The following is a 12,390-nucleotide window of genomic DNA, read 5'->3' as shown; positions in this document are numbered from 1 at the left end:
AGCATGGGAAGTGGGAGTGTGATTGTGACGCCGACACGATGTGGAATGAAATGACGGATTGCATTAAGAAAGTTGTTAAGGAGGTTCTAGGGGTGTCTAAGGGTACTAAGTTGGCCCCTAGGGAGACTTGGTGGTGGGATGTGGAGGTTCAAGCTGCAATCAAGACTAAGAAAGATAATTTTAAGATTTGACAAAGGACTGGGAAAGCTGAAGATAAAGAGAGATATAAGGCCACCAGAAACGAGGCAAGAAAGATTGTGGGGAAAGCAAGGGCGAGGAAGTATGTTGATCTCTACAACAATTTAAATACCAAGGAAGGGGAAAAGGCTATTTATAGGATAACTAAATTTCGGGAAAGGAAGAGCAGGGATCTTGACCATGTTCGATGTATTAAGAATGAGGAGGGTAGGGTGCTTGTGAATGATGATGACATAAAGAAGAGATAGGATGAATATTTTTGTAACCTACTTAATGGAGACAACTCTAATAGGAGTAGTTCGAGTATTCTGCTTGACAACAGGAACCATAGGTATGTACGCAAGATAAGAGTGACCGAGGTTATTGAAGCCTTAAAGAAGATGAAGGTAGGGAAGATTCTAGGTCCAGAGATGAGGTCCCAATTGAAGTATGGAAGAGCTTGGGACCATGTGGGGTGGTTTGGTTAACCAGGCTGTTTAACAAGATCATGAACACGAAAAAGATGCCAAATGAGTGGAGAAGAAGTGTTATCGTCCCAATTTACAAAAATAAAGGCGCTATCCAGAGTTCTAGCAACTATAGTGGCATAAAACTTATGAGCCATACTATGAAACTTTGGGAGAAGGTAATTGAGGTTCACATAAGAAGAGAAACCAATATCTCTAGGAACCAATTCGGTTTCATGCCTGGGAGATCCACTACAAAAGCGATTTACCTCCTTAGAAGGCTTATGGAAAAATCCAGAACCTACAAGAGGGATCTTCATATGGTCTTTGTCGACCTTGAAAAGGCCTATGACAGGGTCCCCAGAGATTTAATCTGACAGGTTTTAGAGAAGAAAGGAGTGTCAAGTAAATATGTGGATATAATTAAAGTCATGTATGGTGATGTGGTGACCAGTGTGAGATCAGTGAGAGGCTAGGGTACTCAGTTCCCAATTACTATCGGACTACATCAAGGATCCGCATTGAGCCCCTACCTATTTACTTTTATCATGGATGATTTAACTAGGGATATTCAGGGAGAGATCCCGTGGTGTATGCTTTTTGCAGATATTGTTCTGGTCGGTAAAACTGTGGCAAAAATTAACGATAAGTTGGAACTATAGAGATATACTTTGGAATCGAGAGGTCTTAAGATAAGTAGAACGAAAACGGACTATATGATGTGTAACTTTAGTTGATTGAGGATCGATGGTGAGGGAGTGAAAATTAAGGGGAGAGATCCCGCAAAGTGACTGCTTCAAATATTTGGGCTCTACCTTAAACAAGGAAGGTGAGATAGATGATGATGTTTCCCACAGAATTAAAGTCGGATGGATGAAATGGAGAGGTGCGTCTAGAGTGTTATGTTATCGACGGATTCCTTTAAAGCTAAGGGAAAATTCTACAAGACTGTTATAAGACCAACTATGATGTATGGTGCAGAATGTTGGGTAGTCAAGAAGAGTAATGTAGATAAGTTGAATGTGGCGGAGATGAGGATGTTGAGATGGATGTGCAGCAAAACCTTGAGTGATAGAATACGAAATGAACATGTTAGAACCGATCTAGGAATCGCCTCAATTCAAGATAAGCTCGGAGAATGTCGATTACGATGATTTGGGCATGTACAAAGGAGGTGTTTGGATGCCCCAGTACAGAGGAGTGACCAGATGCAGATGGATGGAGCTAAAAGGGCTAGGGGCAGGCCAAAAATGACCATTGATGAGTTGATAAGAATAGACATGCAAAAGTTAAGTTTTCACCCCAAGTATGGTATCAAACAGAGCTACTTGGAGGGCTATGACCCGAGTTGCCGATGCGTGAGTGGGATGTCCAAAAGTTTTTTTTTGTTTTGCCCTTGGATCCATGTAGTCGACCCCGTTCAGTTGGGATAAGGCTGAGTTGTGCTGTTGTTGTTGTTGTTGTTGTTGTTGTTGTTGAAACAAATCAATTATAATTTTTACTCTCGGTAAAGGAAATTATATAGCTTGAAAGCATATGAATGATAAATAAACTGGCCCAGCTCTCAAAGAGCACAAAAGAAAAAACTGGTAAATCAGGAAAATAAGTTGAAATCATAATTCCGCTAATGGGGCGCTGGTTTCTCAAAGTTTAAGTGATTAGGTTTTGTAATTTGATTGAAACCAGAATCACAGTGAAGAACAAAGGACCAGAATTTAGAGGATTAAATATCTGACTCCAGATAAGAAGATAAGAGATTTCCTCGAGTTAATATGGATCCCAGACATAGATTCAAAGAGCTGCAAACTTTGCATAATAGCCTCCAAGGATTTGGCATTAGCTTTAGAGAAAATCATCGAATCATCTATAAAAACTAAATGGGTAAGCTTGATGGGCTTACACTTAGGAGTGGCTAAAATGAGCTACTGATTGGTACAAGTTTGGATAGTTCTGGATAGCACCTTCTAGGGTCAAGGAAAAATAAAAAGGGAAAGGAGGCATCCTTACTGAATCCCCACTAAAGATGAGAAGTACCCTATTGGACTCCCATTAACCAAAACAGAGAAGCGAGTAGTGGAAACAATGAAGTCCCACCTAAGAGAATCAAAGGCTTATGTCAATCTTCAAGAGAGCAGTCAGACCGTGAGATTTCCTTGCGAAGGAGAATATTGTCACTAATGCTTCTACCAGGGATGAAAGCCAATTGATTTTTATTGACAAGAGGATCGATCACCAGCTTCATCCTGTTGGCAAGAATCTTGGCAATGAACTTATACAGCAGATTGCATAGGGAGATTGGCCTAAAGTCATTCATGGTATTTGTTCCCTCTCTGTCTTAGGTATGAGAGAGGGGAAAGTGTGGCTAATTCCTTTGATCTGGCTGGGGCTGTAGAAAAATCTCTTGACAACTTAGATGAGATCGAGCTTGATGATATCCTAAGTGGCAGTGAAAAATCCCATACCAAATCCATCAGGCCCAGGAGCTTTGTTGGGCTTGTGGGAGAGAATAACCTATTCAATTTCCCCATAAGTAGGAATACCTTGAAGCATGCTGGTCAAATTGCAAGAAGGACTTGTTTGGCAGACCATCCTGGATGGGGGAGGCTGGCCTCTGATCTTGCTTAAACAAATTCTTGTAGTAATTAACTGCAACTGCTTCAATGTCTTCAACTATGTGAGCTTGGGAACCGTTAGGAGAAATCAACATAGGACTGGAATTAATGTTTGTTCTAGCCTTCATGGAACGATGGAAGTAAGCCAAGTTTGTATCTCCTTGCTCCAACCAATTGATTCTAGACTTTTGCCTTAAGAAGCTCTCCTCTTGGTCAAGGAGAGAGGAGAGAGAAGCCGACACAAATTTTTCTTCCTTAGCCGATAAAGAGTTGAGAGGATCAGATTGCTACAACACCTGAATAGAAGTAGGTTTATTCCTGCAATTATTAAATTGAGAGGAAATATTTTCAAAAGAGTTAGTATTCCAGTCTAGAAGGGCCTCTTTCACGTTCCGGAAGCTTTCTGGCGAAGTTTATAAGGGGGGAGGAGAAAGCTTGGAGAAGCTTGATCCATGCTTTCGTAACAATAGGAAGGAAACCTGAGTGGGTTGTTTCAGTCTTTCCCAAACTTCGTTGAGGTGATTAGGGTTTAAACATTTTTGCCAATATCAATATCTTCATATCTATTAGCCAAACCACTCATCAGAGGTGAATGCCTTATGCCAGCCCATCCTTCAAGGATTTGAGACTATCAAGTGCAAGATAATTTGTGGTAAATCATGTCATTGTGGGCCTCACTAAATCAACTTTTGTGTACTTCCTCATCAATACCAACACCTTATTGTGATTACAAATGAAGTTGGTCATTATTTTTGCATAAAAAACCACCTTCTGCACTCTGGGCATTTCACTAATGTCTCTGAACATCAAATTAATACAATGGGCTGCACATGGTGTGCCTCTTCATTATAAGCAAGTAACCAACCTTTTTGAAATTTATAGCATTGTCAGTCACTACCTGGACGACATTTTCTTCCCTAATCTCGTCTAAAACCTGGTCCATTAAGTTGAACAAATAACGTGCATCTTTAATATCTTGAGATGCGTTGAAAGACTTGTGAAAGATAGTTTTCCCCATTACAATATACGGGGAAGTTGATGATGGACAGTCTGTTCGGTCCACTCTATCCATCCACATGATGGTCACTATATAATGAGGCCACTTACATGTGAACTCGATATTCTCATTTACCTCTCCAACAATGTCATTTAAGTAAGGCCAAGCAATGTCATATGGTGTGGGTGGCTCAACATTTTTCTCACACCGCTGAATCTCCTTAACCATATAGCCTTGAAGTGGGGATCTTGGCTTTGTGGGGTGGAATCATAAAACTATGGAACCATCTGGAGATTGCTTTGCCTATCCTTTTGCTCATTGTCTTGGGCTGAAAGCTCTCTCCAATCCTTTGTTGGCCTTCATCCCTCTCTCTCTATAAGGTGTATGACCCATGTCATTACTATTTGGGCTCTTCTTCCTCTTAACCTTATCAGTCTTTACAAATCTGTCAAACATTCCCGTCACACTGGTTGCTTTACTAAAGCCAGTAGGCTCCTTGCCCTTACCCTTGCACTTATCTACACTTGGACGATATGAGGAGCTGGCACCTTGCTCAACAATCATAGGGCCACCATGTGCTGGTCGTACAAATTGATTTCAATTGCTCATTTCTTCATTCTTTCTGTCTTGCTTCCTCCTTTGATCCACGCATCACCCATGCCAATCCTTGCCTTGGAGTTTAAAGGGATTACAAGAACGGCCCAACTAAAAAAAAAAAAAATTTAAATACCACTTACGAGGCCCTATTTGGACAATTGGACCCAAACTTGAGCCCAATGGATTAGAGAATGGACTGGATCTCTTGAACTTTGTTTTCTAATGTTTGTTGGGCCTGGCCAGCCACTCTAATGCCACTGCGTCAGGAGATCAAGGAACATCTTTCTCAATCTATAATTCATAAGCAGTGAATCCACTTGACTAAACTGAAAATCTTTGTTTGATCTCTCACTCGAAATATGACTTGAACTTGCCTACTCCTAATATTACTGAATCCACTAATTTTAGTAGAAAAACCACTACTTATTCCTAGACTTGTTACAATCATTTAGGTTTCAAACTCCTAATGCTATTTGGAAAAGAATTACAAGTTCAAGTAACCACCTTGGATAATTTTTTTGGGCTTTATGATTGAGCCCGTAACTACCAAAAAAAAAATCATGTGACCATCTAATACTAAAACAGGGACCATCTTGGCCAAATTATAAAATGTTTCGTTGAAAAACATTATTTTGATTAATTGCAGGTTAATTGGAGTTCTGTTATGGACAAGTCAATACCTGAACCACCAACTGCTGTTCTTCTGCACGGAATTCTTGGTAGCAGGAAGAACTGGGGTAGGTTTTATATTGGTTTTATTTTGTTTGCCTTTTTCCATTTGGACTTATTGTCCAGCAGTTCATAACTAGGTCTTTTTAACATACTTCTGCCTGAGAATTCAATATTTGGTTACTACATCAGACATGAAACATCTTTCATTAGGGTGTTTCTTTTACTTAAAATGGGGTGGGATTTGATCATTCGATTAGTACTTTTTCTTTTATCTGGGTTATATTTTGTCTGCCTTTCCATTTGGACTTATTGTTGAAGCAGTTCATAACTAGGTGTTGTTAGCCTAGTTCTGTTTGAGCATTAAAATATTTGGTTACTAAATCAGACATAAAACTGCTTTTGTTAGGGTGTTTTTCTTACCTAGAAGAGGGTAGGATTTGATAATACTTTTCCTCCACCAGATATTTTATCTTTGATTATGTTAATGTGTTACTGTCACTGTTTCTAGGTAGCTGATCATATCAGACTGTATTTGGTTAAGTGTATACACTTGCAATTGAGACAACATTAAGTATTAGTGATGGGTATCTGAAGTCTATGAATGCAAAGAAGATGGGAAGGAGTTGAATTCAAATGCCTAGCATACTGTGTTGCTCGTCAGACCCTTTTTTTTTCCTAGCTTGTGGCACCCACTTGCAGTGATTTCAGGGATGATGTTTATGTTTATGCCATTAAGTTGGGTTTATTGTGTTGTCTATTGGTTAGAAGAATTCCAATATAGCTTGGGTACTTTAGGAAATATAAAAAAGAGCATACGTGGTGCACGAGGATCCCGCATGTGTGAGGTCCAAGGGGGGCAAGGACTATGCAGCGTTACCCCGAGAATGTCTAGAGGCTGTTTCGATTGCTTGACCACCAGGTTACAACTCACAACATTCGTACCTTACTGTTTGACCAAGCGTGCCCCTTAAGGGTACTTTAGGAAATATATACAGAAAAATATAGTTTTGTGTTGCTGTAGCAGTACTGTTTTTAATTACTAATGGTGATGCAGAAAAATATAGTTTTGTGTTGCTGTAGCAGTACTGTTATTAATTACTAATGGTGATGCATTTACCGCTGGATAAATTTGGATTTAAAAAAAATATATATTCTTCCTTTATTTTTATTTGTGTATAGAATCATAGGAGAGAGGTAGGTGGAGTATGATTCAAACTCTATTTCAGTTGCTGAGTTTGAATATGTTTTTAGTTTTTCTTACAAGTCTTTAAATAGACATGAAATACGTCGGTTGGACAGATTTGATTGGAATGAAAGTTTCATTGGTGTTGCTGCCAGAAGTTGTGAGTGTGCAACTACTGCTACTTCCTTCATCTATTCCTTTCTTCTCTCTTGCTGTCCTGTTTTTGTTACTCCATTTCAGTGTAATGGATTCAGCCATAGAGGGAGTCAATCTCTCTAAGTTGTTATTCTCTCAGCCTCAAACCTTTTGTCTGCAACAACATCCTAGGGTGACTCAGATTGTAGCGTCTAAGAGTGAAATATAATCTGAACTGAAAATCCTACACACGTGTCGAATCCGGTTCATTTTATTCTGCCTGCACAATAAATTAAAGGGAAATTTCCTAGATGTACATGATAAAAAAAAAAAAAAAAATTAATTTCAAAACATGTCACCTACTTGTTTTGTAATTAATTTTTTTATCTTGTAGATCTAGGACATTTTCCAATAAATTAATACCAATTCCTGTGATCTGCTTGTCTCCTTGTTACTTGCATTCAATAGAGTTGGCGGTTGCAATGCACCACCTGAAATTTCAGGTCGATTGGTGGTCCGACAAAAGAGTTATATTGGTCTATTATACCAATTCTGTTCTACCACCCTGTTTATGCTGTCATGAGGTAGGGATGAGTCCTTTTGTTAATTACAACTAAGTACAACTGATAAATTACGTACGGTCCCTCCTTTCTGATATTGTCTTACATAATTCCATATTTTTTTTGGGTGAGCAAATAAATTTTTTTGGGTGAATAAATAATTCATTAACAAAGGGAGCAAGTAAATTCATAAACAAGGAGAAAGAGAGGGGGGTGGAAGCCGAAAGGAGTAAGCCCTCAAGCGAGGGAAAGACAACACAGGGCCAGAAGCCCAACTAAAAGGAGGGATACATCAAGGGGGGGTTATGTTGGCAGAGGGGAGACCCCAGGAAGCAATAATGAGCCTATTCTTTGGGGCGTCAGTAGCAGTACGATGATGGAGACAACTAATCTTGGAGGAAACATCATAGTAGATGGCTTTCTAAATCTTATCAGAAGAACGGGAATTGGAATCCATCTACACAGATTGTGCTCCATCCAGGTGTGGGTAATCGAGGCTCCGAAGAAGAGCTTCCCAACTGTCACAAATAGAGGGCTCTCCAAACGTCATGTCGATCCAAATCCATTCCCGGGAAAAAGAAAGGATGGGCCGGCGGCAAGGCCAACAGGAACTGAGGACCTTCTTCCACATGGTGGAAGCAAAGGAGCAAGAGAAGAAAATGTGGTCTACATTACATATTAGTTCTTTATTCTAGGAAAGTTTGTGTTTTAAAAATTTAATTCCGCTTTGGTTCTGTTGCTTGACTACTTCACTCTTTTGGACTTCAATTGTTCCTGAAATTACTAAGTTGCCACTAACCTTTCTATTTTAGAATTCTTTCACCTTATTGGGCCCATAGAGCCCCATAATCGGGGCTGTTGAACCCAGGATCATATCAAATGGGCTTATGTACTTTGAGCATAGTTGATTTTCTGGTTTATGGACTTCTATTGGGGTGCAAATACAGTTTTTTACACCTTCGAGAGTTACTGGAAATATAGTTGTCAAGATGCTGTCCAGGCAATGGGCAGTCCTTGAGCCCAAAGTGATTGGTTGCCTTGAGTATCATGGCGCTTAGACCCAGGGGAGAAACTTTAATATCTTACTCTTTTATTCATTAGTGCATCGACCACTTTGTGTTTTATAAAATATTGAATACACTATGGTCTAGTTTTCACAACTATGATTAGAATTGCAATAGGTCTCAAGTGTTGTGGTTGATTTTAGTGAGTACTTTCTATTTTGTGATTCAGCAAAGGAATATATAATAGGTATGGATTTCAGACACAGTTTTGTACAACAACAACAAACTCAGCCATATCCCAACTTAATGGGGTCACTTACATGGATCCGTACAAAAACAAAATTGGAGAAAGGAGAGTCAAATGAAAGAGATTATGTTTTCCCTGTTGGAATTCTTTCTACGGTGAAGAGTATCTTCTGATGATGTTTTATTTCAACTTCTTTGTTGCTATTTGCCAATTTTTTATTTACTCATACATCTTCAAAAGGTAGGAAGAAATTGATGAAACAAGCTTGGTGGATGAAGCTGATAATGCTAATCATACCTGGTTCTAGATTATGCTATAGCTGTGAACAGGAGAATGCAGGGGAGCAAGCTGTTTCCTTTCTTTAATTTGGTGTTAAGAATTGGATGATTAGAAGACATGGGGAAGGGGATTTCGTAGCTGCTGGCATGGGTTTGCCAATTTCATACGAGTTATGCTTTTACATTTTGGCATTGATAAGTGCTTGAACTACACTTCTTGTTCACTCTTTCAATTCTTTTGGCTTTCGAGTTTGCTGGTGGAGTCTTGTCTTTTTCCTTATGTTTAGAGGGGTGAATACATGGGTTGATTGCCATTCTCTCTTTCTTGGAGAAGTATGTTTTGATTTGTGGTTTTGAGTTATGCTGGGAAGCTAGGTATGTAAGTTAGCTGCTATTTTGTCTCTCTCTCTGAAGCTTCAGCTGTTGCCTGTATACAATGTCACCCCCTGCCCCTCTTTAAAAAAAAAAAAAAGAAACAGAAGAAAAGTAAAGGATAGCGTAAACTTGACCAGTTAGGAATCCTTTATCTGTGATCCATTAGGCTATAGGTGGGGTAACAGAAGAAAAGAAAAGGACAGTGTACAACTTGACCAGTAAGAAATCCCTTAACTGTGATCTATTAGGCTATAGATGGAGTCCAGTTTCCATGCAAACCTTTGCAAACATTTCAAACCTAATGGTGCAGGTATAAGCACCTTTAACTCACCTATAGTGATATTACTTAGTCTTTTTGAACTTAGTCAAGCTTACCTACAGTGATATTACTTAGTTTTTCTGTAGTGTACACTTAATCATATAAATTCTAGAAACTTGTGTCATGATGTATGAAATGAATTTTCTCATGATGTTCTGTAGTTTAGTTTTAAATTAGTCTTCTCAAACATCAATGCTGATCCATGTCCATGCTATATTTTGCCTGTCTTCAAGGATTGTAGGGATAATGGTGAAATGATTTACTTAGTTTCTGCTTGTACAGCTAGGTTGTTCTTGACTTCTTGCAATTTATTTATCTTACTCGTATTTGTTTGGATGATCTTCCTGGTGCTTAATAATATCATGTGCACAACTGCAGGATCTTTTGCTCGGAGGTTGGCACAAGAATTTCCCACATGGCAGGTAGTTCACATTTAAGTTTAGAAATACCTTTTTTATTATTATTATTATTTTTTTAAGGTGGAATTTGTAAAGATAAAATCTTGCAAACTTTTTTATTTTTGAAGAATAATCTTTCTCAATTTAGAGAGGGCAGACCTTGGTGCGATATAAGGTTGCTCCATTGTGACCAAGTGGTCATGGTTCATGTCAGGAAACAACGTTTCCGCGAAGTGGGGGTAATGCTGTATACATTATGATCCCTTCCTAGACCCCACAGTGGCGGGAGCCTCGTGCACTGGGTACACCCTTTTTTTTTTTTTTTCAATTTAGATATCAATTATTAGTATATCTTAGTTCTTTTCTGGTGATCATATCCTCCAAAGTCAAACTATGGTTCTTTGGATAGGTTAATGACCTAGCAAAGAGATCCGAGTGGTAAGGGAATTCAACGTGGGAGTTCAGCCGCAGCCAATAGATATTCACCGTCTGACAGAAATAAAGCCATTTTTTTTTTTTTAACTGGTTGAAAATTTTATGGCTGGTATCATGAGATGGAATATGCAATAATAGATGGTCAGGGATTTTGATATGGGGAGGTGGATCCTCATACATGTCACTGGAGTTCAACAAATTGTCATCCCATGTAGCCAAAATAGGAGTCATCACCTAGCAAAATGATCTTGCTGACCCTTTCTCCTCCCTCTGCCGAGAGAATGGCTTTGGATTGATATGACCTAATCTAGCTCTTCCATTTGTGACATTGCCGGTAAACTTGCTTTTTGTGCGACTATCAACCATATTTGGATGGAACACAACCTCCGTAGATGGACTCCCCAACTCTAGATCCTTTGACTCGATTTGGAAGGCCATCTACTTTGATGTCTCCTCCAAACTTGGTTCCCTCCCCCATCGCTCAGTAATTGACTCCCCAAGGAACAGGCTTTCTGTTGTCTCCTGGGGCCTCCCACTGTCAATTCTGGTTCCCCCTCCCCCTGCCCTCTAGGGTTGTATCCCCAGCCTCTGGCTTTGTATATCCCTCTCCCCTTTTTTCCCCTTGTATTTAATTTTTATATTCATCCAAAAAAACAAAAAAAAAGATCTTGCTGGCCCAGCTTACAAAAACCGCTTCTTCTTCAGAAACACAAAAATAAATTTGCATTCAACTGTCTTCTGGATTATTTTCTGGTACTTCCTGATTTCTGAGTCCAACGCTTTTTGACACAAACAACTAGGGTTGCAGGATCTGTATGCATCCAAGTTAAACTTCTTAAGTATACTGATTTTGATACAGGGAGAAATTTAACATGTTTTTCTTGGATTCATTGATGCAGTTTCTGTTGGTAGACTTGCGTTGTCATGGTGATTCATCATCCATTAAAAAGAGAGGCCCTCATACTGTTGGCTCTACTGCTCTTGATGTGTTGAAGCTTGTACGTAAATTATTTATTAGTGGTAATACCTAGGCACACAAATTGTTCTGTACCTGGTCTGGATTTCCTTGGGGCAATATAAGATTACAATTATTCCAGATTTCTGTATTGGTTGGTCTTAATGCATTTCTGGGAATTGTTGGAGATACAGGATACTCACAATTTGCCAGTAGGACTTAATTTTTATTTATATGACTAGTTTGGTCTTCTTTGAGCATTCAGTCATTCAGGCTCTGAATTTTATCATTTTGGTTTGTCTAGATGATTCTGTTGTATGACTTGTTTATTTTGGCATGGAACAGGTTGCTCATCTTAGAGTAACTCCTCGAGTTTTGATCGGCCACAGTTTTGGAGGCAAAGGTATGTCACTACTGCTACTTTGACTTGAATCCAATTTTAGTTGATGCATCAGTAAAATAAATTGTCAGTTGTTACTTTCTAAGAGATCAGAAAAGAAAAATGTCTGAGCTGCTTGCTAATAATCTATGCAGTTGCCTTAAGCATGGTGGAACAAGCTGCAAAACCTCTTGCAAGACCAGTCAGAGTAAGTTAAGAGTGTCTAATATGGTTATTTCTTGGTCCAAACTGGTAATGGGAATGACTATATGGCATGGGATCAGGGGCGTTGCATCGTTTATGTTCTGAAAAAAAAGCATTTTGTTGTCTTACTTCTTTCTTTTTTCTTTAGTTCTTTTATTTTTGATTTTTGATTTTTGAATTTTTTATTTTATTTTAATATCTAATGTCTAAACCTTTTGCCAAAGGTCTGGGTGCTAGATGCAACTCCTGGAAAAGTTCGTGCTGGTGGAGATCAGGAAGATCATCCTGCTGAATTAATTGCTTTCCTAAGCAGGTTGCCAAAGCAGGTGACCCTTTTTTTTTTTCGTAAACATTTACTGCATAATAGAATTTATCTTTATGATAATGAATTATCCT

At 38.9% G+C, this 12,390-nt stretch overlaps 1 protein-coding gene across 5 annotated transcripts in view; it reads left to right on the top strand.

Annotated features, from left to right (window-relative positions):
- Positions 1 to 12,390, top strand: part of LOC122074786 (protein ABHD11) — a 50,259-nt gene that overhangs the window by 9,695 nt on the left and 28,174 nt on the right. For all 5 annotated transcript variants that reach the window (XM_042639750.1, XM_042639751.1, XM_042639753.1 and 2 more), the window contains exons 4-9: positions 5,497 to 5,587; positions 10,002 to 10,045; positions 11,356 to 11,454; positions 11,757 to 11,814; positions 11,946 to 11,998; positions 12,219 to 12,320. In XM_042639750.1, the coding sequence (XP_042495684.1) occupies positions 5,497 to 5,587; positions 10,002 to 10,045; positions 11,356 to 11,454; positions 11,757 to 11,814; positions 11,946 to 11,998; positions 12,219 to 12,320 (447 nt within the window). The remainder of the gene's footprint in view (positions 1 to 5,496; positions 5,588 to 10,001; positions 10,046 to 11,355; positions 11,455 to 11,756; positions 11,815 to 11,945; positions 11,999 to 12,218; positions 12,321 to 12,390) is intronic.

This window comes from Macadamia integrifolia, chromosome 3 (assembly GCF_013358625.1).
Source record: "Macadamia integrifolia cultivar HAES 741 chromosome 3, SCU_Mint_v3, whole genome shotgun sequence".
Lineage (NCBI taxonomy): Eukaryota > Viridiplantae > Streptophyta > Magnoliopsida > Proteales > Proteaceae > Macadamia > Macadamia integrifolia.
Note: the sequence above shows the minus strand (reverse complement) of the source record. Positions and strands in the feature narration are given on the sequence as shown.